Raw genomic sequence first — 17,691 nt, 5'->3', positions numbered from 1 at the left:
TTAACTCCTCTCTCCGCTCTTACCTCTGTCTACTTTTCATATTCCTGTTCCTCTGCTTTCTACACTCTGTCCATCATAGCTGTTGGTTTAAGTGATAAAAAACCCATACTTGTACCTTATCAGTGTCTCCTGAAGTTGTGGTTACAGGTAATAGTCTCTATCTAGTCTCGCTTCTGAACAATGGCCTACTCTGCACTTGGGCGACTCCCACAGTGGTTTCACAGAATGTCAAAGGCCTTAATATACCGGAGAAAAGATCCACCCTCCCGAGGGAGTTGAAAAAAAGTAGGCCTAAGTTTGTTTTTTTTACAAGAAACACACTTCAAGACAAATCATATCCCTAGGCTTACCGATTCCTACTTCAATGAGGCCCACCACGCTACTAACAACGTATCAAAGTCTAAAGGGGTCTCAATTCTACTGAGTAAAGATGCCTCGTTTGAAATAACAGACAAATTAGTAGACCCAGGGGGAAGATTCATTTTCATCAAAGGGTTGTGTGGCGGAGTTCCCACCGCCCTAGCCAATGTTTATTTGCCCAACACCTCCCACCTTTAATTCTGCCAAAAACTAGTGAAGGAGTTGGAAGGTTTCAGCTCGGGCCGTTTAATTCTGGGAGGGGATCTCAATATCCCTTTAAACCCGCTAATAGACACCTCGACAGGGAAGACTCTCGTCACCTTTAAGATACTAAAGAGAATTAAATCCCTTCCTCACTCAGTAGAACTGGTAGACACCTGGCACTTTTTACATCCGGATGGTAGAGACTTCTCCTTTTATTCAATTCCACACAAGCGCCACTCAAGTATTGATTATATTTTCATTACACAAAGGGACCTTCACTTAGTCTTCAGAAGCCCATATAGGGATCCAGACAATCTCTGACCATGCCCCAGTTTCCATTACTCTAAATCTTGCAGACCCCCCCCCCCAAAAAAAAAAAAAAAAAAAATCAGAAATGTGGAAACTAAATTCCTCTCTCTTAACAGATCCTGTCTTGCTCTCCAAACTGAACACATCCTTAAATGACTTCTTTAGAATCAATGTGACCCCAGGTATGGACCCGCTGACGGTTTGGGAGGCTCACAAGTGCTCCGTCAGAGGTGAATTGATCAATTGGGGATCACAAAGAAAGAAAGATCAGGACAGGGAAATTTCACACCTAACGGGGAAAATTTGCACCCTAGAAACCCTCCATAAACAGTCCTTGACAACCCAATCCACAACAAACCTTCTTGAGGCCAGAAAGAAACTCAAGCAGATCTTATAATCAAAAACTAAATGATTCCTTTTCTTTTGGAAAATAATTTACTATGAACAGGGAGACAAGATTGGTCACTTGCTGGCTAGGGCCCTAAGAACCACCATGGCCACACAGAACATTACAGGAATCCAGAACAAAGGGGACAAAATTGACAGGACAACTGACAAAATAAGGCAACATTTTCACAAGTTTTATACCAATCTCTACAATCTCCCAACTCAACACAGACCATCAGACTTACCAGACAATAGGCTGAAGGTGATACAAGAATTTCTGAGGGATTCAGGCCTCCCTTCCCTCAGAGCAGAGGATATTACTCAACTTGAAAGTCCCATAGATTCCTCTGAACTCATGCTGGCGATTAAAGACCTAAAAACGGGCAAACGTTACTGGGTCTTGAGGATGGATCACTGGCCAGAGCTTGCACAGTATGCAATTGAGCTACTGGCCTGTCCTGCATCCAGCGTTCTATCTGAACGCACATTTAGTGCTGCTAGAGGCTTTGTAACCGATCATAGAGTGTGCCTGTCCACAAACTAGGTTGATCGGCTCACCTTTATAAAACTGAATCAGTCTTGGATCACCAGCTACCAAGCACCTGATGCTCTATGTAATTGTTAGTGGAGGAAATCAGATTGCAGAATGTATGGGGTGCACACATTGTGGTTTGCAAGTTTACCACTGAACCCCGCAGCTCTATATGGAATGTTTTAAAGTAGTAAAAACCTGACAGAGGTTGTAACCTTTCCTCATGGTAATCAAAAACTTTAACCACTTACAGACCGCCCGCCCTCGTTATACGACGGCTGTTTGAAGGAGGATATCTTTGTTATGGCAACAGCTAGCTGCCATAACCCCAGTATCCCCGTCTTCAGCGGGCCCTCCACTACAAGATAAAAGTGGTCTCTGCAGCAAATTCGCCACAAGATCACTTTTATCGGGGGTGGGAGAGGGGCCAAAACGTCACTTCTGCCCACAGCTCTTAAAGAGCCTTTTTTTTTAATATATATATTTTTTTTTAATTAGATTTTTTTTTTTTTTTTTTTTTTTAAATTGCATTTTAGTCTAAATATAAGATCTGGGGTCTTTTAGACCCCAGATCTCATATTTAAGAGGTCATGTCATGCTTGTTTCTATTACTTTAAGATAAAAAAAAAAAAATAATAAATAATAATAAAAAAAATATATATAAAATGCCCCGTCCCGACGAGCTTGCATGCAAAAGCAAACTCATACATGAGTAGCGCCCGCATATGAAAACAGTGTTCAAACAACACATGTGAGGTATCTCCTCTGTAACTTAAAACATGCAACCTGTAAAATGTTTTAAACATCGCCTATGAAGATTTTTAAGGGTAAAAGTTTGTCGCCATTCCACGAGCGGGCGTAATGTTTAGGCATGACATGTTGGGTATCAATTTACTCAGCGTAACATTATCTTTCACATTATTAAAAAAAAAAAAAAAAAAAAAAAAGAGCTAACTTTACTTTATTTCTTTCTTATTTTTTAATTCAAAAAAGTGTATTTTTATTTTTAAAAAGTGCACTTGTAAGACCGCTGCGCAAATACGGTGTGACAGAAAGTATTGCAACAACGCCATATTATTATCTAGGGTGTTAGAAAAAAATGTATAAGCATATATATATATATATATATATATATATGCTGGTGCCATATATCTCTTGTTTTCTGGGGGTGGCAGAATAAAGTAGGAGGGGAGCTTACTGCAGAACGTGAAAGGGCCATTGTGGGATTGTAGTAAAGGGCTCTTTCACATTCTGCAGTAAGCTCCCCTCCTACTTTATTCTGCCACCCCCAGAAAACAAGAGATATATGGCACCAGCATGCAAAGAAAATATAAGGGTCCAAAGCAGTGGGAGAACTATCAGGGTTGCAAAGGTTGTCTTGCCACCGGGCCCTGGTGTTCTGCCACTGTGGGGTATCCCAGCCTCCTCTTGCTGTCCTGCTCCTGCTATTGACAGCGCTGGTCTGGAATCTCTTGGAATTTACAGGCTGGTTCTCCTGTCCTAAGGATTGGAGAAATCAGTCTGTTTTTTTCAGTAACAGAGTCCTGGTGGAGTCCTTCCTGCAACTCGCTCTTCTCCCTGCCAGTGAGGATGCAGGGGAAGGAGCAGATCGGGTGGCCGTGGTTGTGTGAGCGCTCGCATTATGCAGTGTCAGCGAGCAGAGGGAGGGGGTTGGAATCAGCCGCAGGGATTGCCTGGGGATGCTCTCCCTCTTAGACATTTCCTTTTTGTAAAAAAAAAAAAAAAAAAAAATTAATTGGGGGGGGCACATGGTGGGGCACAGCATAATGTCCCCCCCTAGGGACGCCATTGCGCCTACCCCATCCTCCCCGCTGTATTCTGTGAAATACAGAACACAGCAGGGACCTAAGAGGATGCGCAGCGTGACTCGCGCATGCGCAGTAGGGAACCAGGAAGTGAAGCCGCACGGCTTCACTTCCTTATTCCCTTATCGAGGATGGCAGCGGCAGCAGCGGAGAGCCGAAGGAAGGATCGGCTTCGGCTTCCGACATCACGGGCTCCTTGCACAGGTAAGTGTCCATATATTAAAAGTCAGCAGCTGCAGTATTTTTAGCTGCTGGCTTTTATTTATTTATTTATTTATTTTTTCAGCGGACCTCCGCTTTAAGTGGTTAAAAGAAAAAATAAATGTTTGGGCTGAACATTCACTTTGATTACAATATGCACATCTTGTTTTTTTTTTTTTTTTTTTTTTTTTTTTTTTTTTAGCTCAATTGAACCTCTTTTTAACACTTTACGTTTTTAACCCCCTACTGATAATAATACAATTATAAAAGTTTTCAGACAATGGAGGAATGATGGGAATAAAATGGTTTCCAGGATTGGAGATCATGTGTAAGTTCACCTATAAATGTGTAGATATTAGTAAAGGTGATAAACATGTCCAGTGTCCTAGGGACGATGTTCTACCTTTACCTTCTATAAAGGACTGTGTGCTGTCCGAGGTAATCTTGTCATCAGATTTGTATGTAGCTGATACTTTGTGTTTATTTGTGTCATTTACCTATCAGGCAGCTTAGGGCTTTATCTTTGTACATTGATCTGCTGTTGATGATTGAAATAGATACAAATAGACGAAGATTTGGCTGGGCTGATAGAGTAGATACAATGTTTCGTTTTCTTGCTCCATTGCATTGTGGGTTAAGAACACCACGATCTTCTTAACTTGTCTTTTCAGATAAAGTAACAATGTAAGGCGGGAGATTGTGGGAGATCTTTGATTGTAACAATGTGTGAGTGCGGCATAAGTGTTTATTCAGCTCTGCCACCTTGTGGTGATTTCTGGTAGATCACTGGGGGGTGTGTGTGCAGTACAAGGCGATGAATAGAGGAATGTATACAGCCAGAAAGTGGAGATGATCTCCGCAATCCATAGAGAATCAGGATGGGAATAGAAGGAAGGTTTATTCATCCCCCTCCCGATCTGACCGACCTACTCCTCATCTAAAGATCCTTCTTATTAGGATTATTAAACGCCCACTGCTCTGATTGGCTCAGAGTTCAAGTTCCTGGTTTCAAATTTTCCCCGCCTAAATAGTGAAGAACGTTACAGACAAATAATCAGCCCCTATTATACCGCCAAATCCGACACTGAGATCATCAGATGAGACATTTATCCGAGAAATATTATCAATGCTTTATGTCTGAAATTAATAAAAAAAAGGATCCTGAAGATCGCTGAATAATGTAAAACATTTCCATATGTTCTCTTTTATTTCAAGTCCTCAGAATGCAGAACATGATAGTGAGATGACTTCTCTCATAGATCTCTACCTTTCTATATGATGATGGGAAATCAAGTATTCCACGTTTCATCATTAGATCTGTATAGGATCATGGAACTGACCTCTATCAGATATGTACCAGTTACAGATCTCCCCCCATAGTAAAACTAGAATAAATTAATTTGGATGGATTTATTCTCACTATAATACATCCTGAAATCAATAACTTGCCATCAGATTGTACAAACCTCATTGTATAGATAACCTGTTAATTCTTCATTAACGGGTTAAGAATTGTGATAAAATGTGATGACAGCTCATTGATGGAAATGGTGGGTGGCTCTTAGAAGAGCCTTTGTGTCTTGTGTTGGGGTAATGATGATGATGATGATGATGGGGGGATTACTTGGCGCTGGTGTACTTGGTGACGGCCTTGGTGCCCTCGGAGACGGCGTGCTTGGCCAGCTCTCCGGGCAGGAGGAGGCGGACGGCGGTCTGGATCTCCCGGGAGGTGATGGTGCGGCGCTTGTTGTAATGAGCCAGGCGGGAAGCTTCGCCGGCGATGCGCTCGAAGATGTCATTGACGAAGGAGTTCATGATGCCCATGGCCTTGGACGAGATGCCGGTGTCGGGGTGCACCTGCTTGAGCACCTTGTACACGTAGATGGCATAACTCTCCTTCCTGCTCTTCCTCCGCTTCTTGCCGTCCTTCTTCTGGCTCTTGGTCACGGCTTTCTTGGAGCCCTTCTTGGGCGCCGGGGCTGACTTGGCTGGTTCAGGCATGATAAGGGTTAACGATATCTTCTCCGCTCTGTGAAGGGAAAATGTGCTGGAGCCGCCCTCATGTGCTCCTTATATAGGCGTCCTATGCAAATGAGCCTCATCCCTCTCCTCACTTTTCTATTGGAGGATTCAATCTTGTGATGTGGAGGGACGTCATGCTTTCGCTTCTCATCTACTGATTGGTTTAGAGACAAGTCAGGACACTATTGGCTGAATTCAAAGGTGACCAATCACAGCGTGTGACGTCAGAACACTGAGTGTATAAATGAAGGGGAGTGGAGGTGGAGTGCCATTCTTAAGTGAATATCCCAATCATCCAGTGACAATGTCAGGACGCGGCAAACAAGGAGGCAAGGTTCGGGCTAAGGCCAAGACCCGATCATCCCGGGCTGGTCTGCAGTTCCCAGTCGGTCGTGTTCACCGCCTGCTCAGGAAGGGCAACTATGCCGAGCGGGTCGGGGCCGGAGCTCCAGTCTATCTGGCCGCCGTGCTCGAGTATCTGACGGCTGAGATCTTGGAGCTGGCCGGCAACGCCGCCCGCGACAACAAGAAGACCCGCATCATCCCCCGACACCTCCAGCTGGCCGTCCGCAACGACGAGGAGCTCAACAAGCTGCTGGGCGGAGTCACCATCGCCCAGGGAGGAGTCCTGCCCAACATCCAGGCCGTGCTGCTGCCCAAGAAGACCGAGAGCCACAAGGCCGCCAAATCCAAGTAATAATCCCCGACAATTCCTCCACCTCTATTACCCAACACAACGGCTCTTTTCAGAGCCACCCACCTCTCCATACAAAGAGCCCGACATACATTGTTTTGTTGCCTAGTCTCCAATGTGATTCATTGTTCACTCTAAAAGCAAACACTTTGTATTCTTCTTCACACTTCTTATAGGTGAGTAGTAAAGTAGGAAGATTCAGGCGCATTATACCTCTCCATACAAAGACACACATACATTGTTCTCGGGGGATCTGATTGTAAAAATATAGACAACCGAAAATGATTCCTCTGAAACTATGAGATGGGAGAACAATGTGTCAGTAATAAGAAATGGTGATATATTGTCAGTTTGATATAGTAATGTGATCTCATTACAGGGACTTGTTTCTCCTCTGTCCTTTCTAGTAGTTCTGATGATCACAAATCATTCCCCCCCACTGATCTCATCCTTCACACCCCCACAAGGAAATATGTTTTGCCATCCAAAGCAATCTCCCGCCGGAATTCTATGGATTGTTCCCATCATCTCACATCTACTGATCGCACAATCACGATATTAGACCCCCTTCACCTGAAAAATCATAAAAGTGACATAACGATATTGTAAGACAGATCTGTTGTATTACATTCAAGGGAAATCATACAATCGGATTGCATGGTGTATGTTTAGCTAAAAGGAACTGCCTTTCACACACAGCAAAAATGTATCATTACAGGAGAAATATATAGACAGCCCTTTGTATGAAAAGGTGGGTGGCCCTGAGAAGGGCCTTTGTGTAGATGAAGTGGGTAGTAGGTGTCTATGAGGGTTTAGCCTCCGAATCCGTAGAGAGTGCGGCCCTGGCGTTTGAGAGCATAGACGACATCCATGGCGGTGACGGTCTTCCTCTTGGCGTGCTCGGTGTAGGTGACGGCATCGCGGATGACATTCTCCAGGAAGACTTTGAGCACTCCGCGGGTCTCCTCATAGATGAGTCCGGAGATGCGCTTGACACCCCCTCTGCGGGCCAAACGTCGGATGGCGGGTTTGGTGATGCCCTGGATGTTGTCCCGGAGCACCTTCCTGTGCCGCTTAGCGCCTCCTTTCCCCAGACCCTTCCCGCCTTTACCGCGACCAGACATGGCGACTCTTCCGTGTTACTAAGAAGAACTGAAATGGACTTATTGCCCGCCCTCCTTTTATAGAGACTGTGCGGACCTGATGGAAACCATCGTGAGAAAAGGCGGAGTCACACCCATTCTTTACACAGAATAAATGTGTTTTTCCATTTGTAAGGCTCCTAAACATTCTGCTGTTTTGAAAATGAAGGCAAGAGAATACATCTAGAGATGTGAAATATATTCTTGCTTATTAATGGATTTATAGGTATTCTTCTTCGGAGATTATACCGAAAATATCATTTTTTGGACTCCTGATAACAGAAACCACAATCACCAGATACTATTGTCAATAATAATGTCATATTTATAAAATAGTACTCTGAAAATGACAAATATACACTGATAACCCCTTGTTTTTTCCCCTGGTTGAAGCCTGAGCGGACCTGATAGGAGACTAACGGAAAAGGGGCGGGGCCACAGCGCGTTGGTTTTCTGCGGAGAATTTCACATTCTTAGAACTTTGTAAATATGTGGCAGATTTCATGTTACCGAGGGGGAACCCGATCTGGTTCTTCAGACATGAAATATTTACTTTATTCATTCAGTGTACATATTTATCTGTGTCATGGTTACTAACATGAATTGCACATTTCTTATTATACGTATCCTGGTTGTGATATGAGGGAAATCTTAACTGATACATGTCCAGAAAGAAAAAAATAAAACAATATCAGTCAGTGACATGAACATCATATTCTGTATGTAGCAGTGGTGAGATCCTGGATTCTGAGAACATATAGAAGTGTTTTTTCATCGGTAACAAACAGAATCTTTTCCTAATCATTCTGGACTAATGACATTAGAGTGCTAATCATATTCCTCCGATAAATGTCTCATCCGATCATCTCCTCGGCGTCGGATTTGGCGGTAAAAGAGAGATGAATATATATCTGTAACGAACTACATAATTCCGGCGGGCAAATTTTGAAAACAGCCATTTTAAATCTGAATCAATCACCGCTGTGGGCGTTTCCTTCATCATCCAGTAATACTGCCTTCTTTTGAGGACTCCAAAGAAATGTATTCCGAGATCTCTCTATGTTTTCAGCCCAGAAAATACTTGCTCAGTATTCTGAAGTCAAATCAAAGACCAAAACAATCTGAAATTAATATTTCCAACGTATTTCTTGGTTAATGAATCCATGAATTGAATAAAGAATGAATGACACAAATTGCGGTATTTGATGATCCCCTTTCAGTCATTCCTCCTGGTTATACATTAAAATAGGGGTGCCGCCACTGCACCTTTCACTGGTGACTTTTCTATCCCATTAACTATGTAAAGTCCCCACAATGATGCTCCGGTGTGTGTTCCTTCAGGCCATACACTACACCCATGTAAAAAAAAAAAATACACTTTGATTAGGGTGGACCCCAGTTGTAAGGGAAGTTCACAGCAACATGAACAGATAAGGAGGAATGGGCCTTGATTAGAGTATAGGAATCAACATGGTCGCAAATCAGTTGTATTGTATCGAGATAGTGTGGATACACATGGCCCCTCTTAGATCGACCTAGGTGTCTTCTAAACAGTACCTATAGATATTTTAGCTGCCCAAAACATAACATATAGGATTCTGTGTATGTTTGGGATTGCTGTCAACCGGTTTGTAAATTAGGAGACCTATTTGAGCTTTTTTAGGGAATATTAACCATTGTTACCGCGTACATGGGGGACACCTCAGGGTACCCCTCTATTCACTTTTTTAGTCTCATTGGGCCACCATAACATAGAGAGGATTTCAGTGACAGACATCCTATGGGCTCTATAGTGGAGATGTCCACAGAAGACAGTGAAGGCGGAGATGTTCCCGGAATGACCTTTAGGTGGCAGAGTGGAACGATAGATGTGATGGAGTCCGGAGAGCAGAGAGCCTCAGCACCCCACAATCCCCCTGATCCCCATTACAGGGGACATGAAAAGTGTTCTTTATAAGTCAGATGTATACCGTGATCGGTGACCTATAAGAAGTGAGCATGGACGGATCCCCCTGATCCTTGTGCTGTGTATTTGGCGGAACAGACAACAGCTGCTCCGTGTGGAATCCCCGCTCACACTTTCTATTCTGTATAATAACCCACATCGAAGGAGTTCAGAGATCTCCGAGTATTGTGTGATGTGCTGAGACTTCACTTTGGATTTGAGAAAACAATAGCGATTTATTCCAATCATAGAACGTGCAGATCTAGGCGGGCAATTCAAAAAAAAGGCGCTTTTCAAGTGAACCAATGAGGAGGAGGAGTGTGCTCTCATTGTCCAATCAGAGGGCTGGGGTGTGTATAAATAGCGCTGCAGAGCGGCATAAGCTCATGTTCCTTGTATCAGCGAAGCATTGAGCAGTAATGGCGAGAACCAAGCAGACAGCCCGTAAGTCCACCGGAGGCAAAGCTCCCCGCAAGCAGCTGGCCACCAAAGCCGCCCGCAAGAGCGCCCCGGCCACCGGCGGAGTCAAGAAGCCTCACCGCTACAGGCCCGGCACCGTGGCTCTCCGAGAGATCCGCCGCTACCAGAAATCCACCGAGCTGCTCATCCGCAAGCTGCCCTTCCAGCGCCTCGTCCGAGAGATCGCCCAGGACTTCAAGACCGACCTGCGCTTCCAGAGCTCCGCCGTCATGGCTCTGCAGGAGGCCTCTGAGGCTTACCTCGTCGGACTCTTCGAGGACACCAACCTCTGCGCCATCCACGCCAAGAGGGTCACCATCATGCCCAAAGACATCCAGCTGGCACGCCGCATCCGCGGGGAGAGGGCATAGAGAGACACACACTCCGAACTACTACTAATCCCAACACAAAGGCTCTTTTCAGAGCCACCACATCCTCCTATACAAAGATCTATATACTCCATCATCACACCGACTATATGACAGGGGAAACTCGTACAAGACATCTCCCCACCTCCTTCCTCAATACATACAGACGTCTACATCCATTACATACTGATTAGGATTTACACTTTATTGATTTCTCTTTCTAGTAAATCAATTCTTTATGTCGGTGATCATTTGTTCTACTTTATGATTTATCTGAAGAAATTTGTATTCATGTTTGGTTAAGGGAAAAATTAATATTTGTACAATGGGCTCATGGGAATAAGAATTCTCCTTGAGTGCGGTGTGGATTGTCATTTATTGATACAATTCTTTCCAACATCATCAATCCATCACAAAGTAACAAATCATACTTCTTTTCCCGTACAATCTCCTCTGCTATTCCTCGACCTTGTACAATCATTCCCCGATATAGAGGGGGACATCTCCTGGACATCTTCCTGACTTCCCATTCATCAGCAGATTGGAACATATGGGGGGGGGGTCGTCTCACTTCATCTCCTCTACTAGCACTGTGTGATCAGAGCTCTCTGCAGGTGCTGCACACATGGAGAGACTAGAAGGAAGAATTCATCCAGTATTGTGTGGAGAATCCGGGGAACTCCCCTGAACCCCCATTTCTTCACTGGTGTTTTATTATTCACCGCCGCCCATATGGGATCTAGATCGTTTTAGCAGCCCCTGATATCCATATGGGGGGTAAATCGAACTGAACTGGATATTTAAGGAGTACATTGTCCACATAACACAATGATGTGCCTCTCTATTGGTTCCCCTCTAATGATCACGGAAGGATCTGCAGTCGCTGCGTTCCATATTGAAGTGTCAGAATTCCTTGTACAATGATCGTCTAGAAGAGGAAATGTTCATCCCCATCCTCCCCTGGGAGATCCCGCAGACAGTGTGCGGGAATTGTCTCCGATTTGCAGGTCTCCAATCCGCACTGCAGATGTTATATATCATTTTGTATCAGGGACGGATCTCTCGTTCAATATTTTTATTACGGTTTAAATGAGATATACTTAACAATCTCTAGGCTTATACGTGGGAAACAATCAAATCATGAATAATAATTAAAAAAACGAGTATATAAGTCACTGCGTGTGCAACAGGAATGCTAATAATATAGATCCAACATTAGAACCCCCAAAACGTTGACCACCCATGATGGGCACAAACTGTAGATGGGTGGGGGCAAAGCTGTATAAATCGGGAATATTTACACCAAAATAATTTTAATATTATCAGGGACGGATGTCATGTGAAGAGTCCTGTGATCGGATCTCCCGCTGTATGAATACATGATTCTATAGAGGGGATTGGGTAAGGTGGTCACATTGCTCTGTATGGAGGACTTCTAATGCGGCCCCCCCTGGTCGCTGTGTGTATGTAGAGCTCTGTCAGGAGGAGGTGGGTGGCTCTGAGAAGAGCCTTTGGGGGGTGTAGATGAAAGGAGGTCTCTCCGGCGGGGATTATTTCTTCTTTGGAGCGGCCTTCTTGGGCTTGGCTGCTGTCTTGGGTTTAGCCGCCTTCTTAGCCGGACTCTTGGCGACTTTTTTCGGCTTGGCTGCAGCTTTGGGCTTCTTGGGGCTCTTTGTCACCTTCTTGGCTTTGGCAGCTGCAGGCTTTTTTGCGGGTTTCTTGGCGGCCTTCTTGGGGCTCTTGGCTGCGGTGGGGGCTTTGGTGGTGGTCTTCTTCTTGGGGGACTTGGCTGGCTTCTTGGCGGCCGGCTTCTTGGGGGACTTGGCCGCAGCCGATGGCTTCTTGGTGCTTTTCTTGGCGCCTGCCGCCTTGTCCTCCTGCTTCTTGTTGATCTTGAAGGATCCGGAGGCTCCATGTCCTTTGACCTGGACGAGGGTCCCCTTAGTCACCAGCCCCCTGATGGCGATCTTGAGGCGGCTGTTGTTCTTGTCCACATCGTATCCTCCGGCGGCCAGGACCTTCTTGAGGGCGGACAGGGAGACCCCGCTGCGCTCTTTGGAAGCGGCCACGGCTTTGACCAGGAGCTCGGACACGCTGGGACCGGACGGCTTCTTGCTGCCTTTCTTGGCTCCTCCGGCTGCCGCCTTCTTGGCCGGCTTCTTCTTGGCGGCGGGCTCCGCAGGAGGAGCGGCGGCTGGGGCGCTCTCAGTCTCCGTCATGATTCTGCAAATATTAGCACTGTAATAGATACATAGAATTGCATTTGTCGCTTTGGCTTATATAGAGACGTTCTGCACTGCTATTGGTCGGCAGAAAGCTTTAGTGCCTACTGCTATTGGTTGCAAATAAGACACGCCCACTGACTTTCACTCCCGAGTTGGGGAATCTTCTCTCTCTTGTTGTGTTTCCCGGGCAGAGAGAAAAACGACTTTTATTGGGAATAGAACGATGTCCGATCTTCATCGGGGACCCGATCTGCTCACTGGACTGTCACTTGTCGGGGGGTCACTTACAGCTGTCAGGAGCTGCTGAGGAGGCTGAACACAGAGGCTGCAAACACAGCCATGCTCCTGAGTGTGTGTCCCATTCTTCCTTCTATCTTGTTTTCTACACAAATTCTACCCAGAAAACAATCTTCTCACATCTCCCACTAGAATGATCTTCACATTAGATGAGTGAAGAGTGACCATCAGGAAACATTTCCCCCTAATACAGAACTCTGCTCATCTATAGCTGAGTAGAAGGAGCCTGGAACAAAAACATCAGCCGGTGACATGAGATCCTTGTGTGATGTGATGGCAGATATTGTTATACATACAAATGTCTCAGCTGATTACACAATGTCATGTTTTATGTGCTATGTATCATTATCTGGTCATCATGATACATAAAGTGTTATCCAGATACTTCGAGTAAGCCGATTGCTACATTTTGCTAAACAGCTACTCAGGAGGAACAATGTTTGTTTTGAATTCTTGTATCTCAAATTTCATTTCATGAGTTTATTGATCAAAGAACCAATCCATCAACATTTCATTCCCCAATTTAAACAATCAGTAATAAGAACTTTGCTGGTAATCATCATTTTAGCTATCTTATACAATCCGTACCCTGGAAGAGGGCCTATGCCTACTGAGAAGAGTGGCATATACAGCCTACAACTGAACAAGCATCCTTTCCATCATGCTCATGTCCAATGAAAACTGACTGGTCTCTCCAAAATACTTGACCAGGATCCTCCTGATGGCTGTTTTTGCTCCTATGTACCCACTTTAAGCTGGGAGACTGCAGCATATTGTTTGTCTTTCTTTTTTTTTTCTAGCTACCTACCTACACATTGTTGTCCAGATCCACACCGTACTGATCTGGAATGTTTCTTTGCACCCCAATTATTTAGCACTTATATTCTAACAGTCCATAGTTCTCAATTTTATAAGATACTTTTTTTTATCAACCCACGGATACCCTTCAACGACCCCTCTAGCCACTTCTGGACCGCCGCACGCCAATATACATCCTAACTTTGAAGAGGAATATTGTTGTTATGGCAGCAGCTAGCTGCCATAACCCCGGTATTCTCTTCTTCGGCCGGCGGCTCGCTTTCCGATAATAGTGGTCTCTGCGGCAGATTTACTTTTATCGGTGGCGGGAGAGGGGGCCCCCCTCCCGCCACGCTGGTGCCCTCCGTCGGCAGTGGTGGAGGCGATCGGATGCTGTCCCTTGTGTGCCATGGAGATGAGTGAGGGGAAGATGAACCCCACCCGTCTCCATACTATTGTAGGGTGGAAGCGAAGTCAAAACGTCACTTCTGCCCATAGCTCATAAAAGGGACTTTTTTGTTCTTTAAGTGACTTTTTTTTTTTTTTTTTTTATCGCATTTTTGTGTAAATATGAGATCTGAGGCCTTTTTGACCCCAGATCTCATATTTAAGAGGTCCTGTCATGCTTTTTTTTTTTTTTTTTCTATTACAAGGGATGTTTTCATTCCTTGTAATAGGAATACAAGTGACCCCCCCCAGTTCGGGTTGCAGCAGAACATGCAAACAGACCTAAAATGTGTGTGATCACACGAACCCCGTTAAAGTCTATGGGACTCGAACGTGAAACATCAAAAGTGCTAATTTTAAAGGCTAATATGCAAGTTATTGTCATAAAAAAGTGTTTGGGGACCTGGGTCCTGCCCCAGGGGACATGTATCAATGCATTTTTTTTATTTTTTTTTAAACGGCAGTTTTTTCGGGAGCAGTGCTTTTAATAATGCTTAAAGTGAAACAATAAAAGTGTAATATTCCTTTAAATATCTGCCTGGGGGGTGTCTATAGTATGCCTGTGAAGTGGCACAATTTCCCTGTGTTTAGAACAGTACCACAGCATAATGACATTTCTAAAGGGAAAAAAAAAGTCATTTAAAACTGCTTGCGGCTGTAATGTAATGTTGCCCCCCCCCCCAGCCCATTACCAGGCCCTTTGGGTCTGGTATGGATATTAAGGTGAACCCCGCTATCTAATTAAAAGAAAAAAAAATAAAAAATTGTGAGTCCCACAGGCCCTATATACTCTGAACAGCAGCAGTATACAGGCGGTCCCCGGGTTACAAACAAGATAGGGACTGTAGGTTTGTTCTCGAGTTGAATCTGTTTGTAATTTGGAACAGCTACATTTTGTAAGTGTAGCTCCAGCTAAAAAATCTATTTTTAAGCTTTTTGAATAACATGGGGAAGGGTTATCATCACCCCTGTAACATTTGTTTTGCTGTCTGTGCCCCTGTTCAGAAGATTTCACCTCACTTTCTGTCCCAATGACAATTGGATTTTGAAACTTTTGGGTCATTAGGGAAACAAGGATTGGTGATAAAGCATGAGTGGTGACATCTTTTTCCCATATTAATTCTTACAGGAGAGAATTTCTCTTCCTAGGGGTAGATTTCCTCTCACTTCCTGTTGTCTCATTCCATTTCTAAGTAGGAGTTGTTTGTAAGTCGGATGTTTGAAAACATGGGACCTCCTGTATATACTATACGGCCTGCCCTATACACTCTGCGGAAATTTGGGCCTTTGGTGCTGGTGGTACCAGAACATTGTAAGCCCTCACAGTTACTCCTGGTGGACGCTGGAAAGGGCCCTGCTGTGAAATATTATATCAATAATTGTAATTACAAAAATTGGGCCAAGGCAGTGGTGGTGGTGGTGGTGGTGGTTGTGGTGGTACAACACTGTAAAGCCTCACAGATACTTTTGTTGAGCGCAGGAACAGGCCCTGCTGTGAAATATTAGATCAAAAATTGTAATTTTTTGCAAAGTAGATGTAACAATGACAATGTATACATAACATACAACACAATACTCCTCAATGACTAAGGCAGCCAATGGAAGGAAATACATTGGATGAACAAAATATCTCTTACAAGGGGGATATAACAATGCAGCCCTGGTACATTTAAAGACGTAACCTTATAGTGCACACTATGCACCTTCCTCTTATGTAATTGGAAGATCTTGCTAGGAAGAAGAGGAGATAGGAATACCAGGGGCCCTAGACAAGATAAAAATAAATAAATCAATAATTCACAGTGTGTAGAACCTTTAATCTCAGGGTATAATGTTACTCTCAGGACATGCATTATAACTTATACTGTCTGTTAATCCTTCCGAAGAGGGTTCCCCCAGAATAAATAAGTCGCCAGGCAGGAGGGGGCAAAACGCTCCGACCTCCCGCGCCTGTTGTTCAGTTTGGCTGGGAACCTAAGTATTTTACCACATAAGATGGACAGCCTGAGAGGAATTTCAACAGGGATGCTCCCCCCGAGCAGTCCCCCAAGATCATCACCCCACCCCAATGGGAACACACTGTGGGGTGTGAGAGCACCAGGAGCCCTCCCGGGTGAGGCAACCCCTTATCACCCATCGGTTCCCCTGGGGAGCCGCTCCCGCCAGGAAGATCCCCAGGCGTTGCAACCCCAGGATGGAGCCAACGGTCTCATTGCCCGGGTTAGAGAAATAAAAGTGACTGGCTGTCCCCTATGCTAGGTTACCAAACTAACAGTTGAGGACAATCTATGTAAGGCTTATGGAAAGATCTAAGCCTTGTAAAACTCAAATCTGATGTTAGAGAGTGTGAGGAAGAAGAGGGGAAAGAGAGTGAAAGAGGAGCAAGAAGGAGGAAGAAAGAAGAGGGAAGAGGAAGGGAGTTGGGGTGAGGTATGTGAGGAAGGAGTGTAGTCTCGTTGAACTCCCCCCTACGTTAGCAGATGACCTGGGTAAAGTGGGACTCGGACATACTTGGCCCAAGGTTCCCAGATCCCTTCAAAGCGTTGGACCGTATCACGCAGTTTTGCCACCATTTGTTCCTGTGACATTATCCACAAAATCTTCCGCTTGGTGGCCGAAATGGACACTGAGGGGTTTTTCCAGGCTTTCGCTAGTGTGATTTTGGCTCCCAAACACATAAAGAAGATAAGTTGTTGTGTGGTTTTAGGTGTGTTGTGTACTTTGCGGTTTAGCAGGATGTATGTGGGGTCCTGTGGTACATCTATCCCAGAGACTCTCCGCAGAAGATGGAGAAATTAATTCCAGTAGCTCCGTATGCGGGGGCACGTCCACCAGATATGATGCATCGTGCCCATATGACCACAGCCTCTGTAACATAGAGGGGAGGAGTCTGGGAATATCCTAGAGAGCCTGGCTGGGACATAGTACCATTTAGTGAAAACTTTAATGTTAGCCTCTATCAAAGCAATATTTAAGATACCTTGATCTGCTGAAGGCTTGGAACCACATGGTTCCAAGCCTTCAGCAGATCAAGGTAACGGAAGTGACGTTTCGTCGCCGCCATCTTGCTACTCCCTGCACTCCTCCATAGTAAGGATACACTGAGAAGGGGGGAAAACGGACATCTTGTTACACCCTTCAGGGTTTTGCATTCTACACTTATGTTTAACCACTTGCTTACCGGGCACTTAAACCCCCCTCCTATCCAGACCAATTTTCAGCTTTCGGCGCTGACACACTTTGAATGACAATTGCGTGGTCATACAACACTGTACCCAAATGAAATTTTTATCATTTTTTCACCACAAATAGAGCTTTCTTTTGGTGGTATTTGATCACCTCTGCGGTTTTTACTTTTTATTAAAAAAATGTAAAAAACTGAATTTTTAAAAAAAAAAAAGTTTATTTTTTTATATTTTGTTTTAAAAAAATTTAAACGGGTAATTTTTCTCCTTCATTGATGTACGCTGATAAG

At 44.5% G+C, this 17,691-nt stretch overlaps 2 protein-coding genes across 2 annotated transcripts; one reads left to right on the top strand and one right to left on the bottom strand.

Moving 5' to 3' along the window:
• Nucleotides 1–10,014: 10,014 nt before the first annotated feature.
• Nucleotides 10,015–10,482, top strand: LOC141126725 (histone H3). Its single transcript, XM_073612688.1, has one exon. The coding sequence runs from the start codon at nucleotides 10,042–10,044 to the stop codon at nucleotides 10,450–10,452; it is 411 nt and encodes a 136-aa protein (XP_073468789.1). The 5' UTR covers nucleotides 10,015–10,041; the 3' UTR covers nucleotides 10,453–10,482.
• An 849-nt stretch (nucleotides 10,483–11,331) lies between these two features.
• Nucleotides 11,332–12,788, bottom strand: LOC141126724 (histone H1.5-like). The gene has a single exon (XM_073612687.1). The coding sequence runs from the start codon at nucleotides 12,666–12,668 to the stop codon at nucleotides 12,000–12,002; it is 669 nt and encodes a 222-aa protein (XP_073468788.1). The 5' UTR covers nucleotides 12,669–12,788; the 3' UTR covers nucleotides 11,332–11,999.
• Between the last annotated feature and the right edge of the window lie 4,903 nt (nucleotides 12,789–17,691).

This window comes from Aquarana catesbeiana, linkage group LG02, assembly GCF_042186555.1.
Source record: "Aquarana catesbeiana isolate 2022-GZ linkage group LG02, ASM4218655v1, whole genome shotgun sequence".
Lineage (NCBI taxonomy): Eukaryota > Metazoa > Chordata > Amphibia > Anura > Ranidae > Aquarana > Aquarana catesbeiana.
This window is presented reverse-complemented; position numbering and strand designations above follow the sequence as displayed.

Bases quoted from the DNA above. Each gene is read 5' to 3' on its own strand.
- LOC141126725 (XM_073612688.1), top strand. From the start codon at position 10,042: ATGGCGAGAACCAAGCAGACAGCCCGTAAGTCCACCGGAGGCAAAGCT.
- LOC141126724 (XM_073612687.1), bottom strand. From the start codon at position 12,668: ATGACGGAGACTGAGAGCGCCCCAGCCGCCGCTCCTCCTGCGGAGCCC.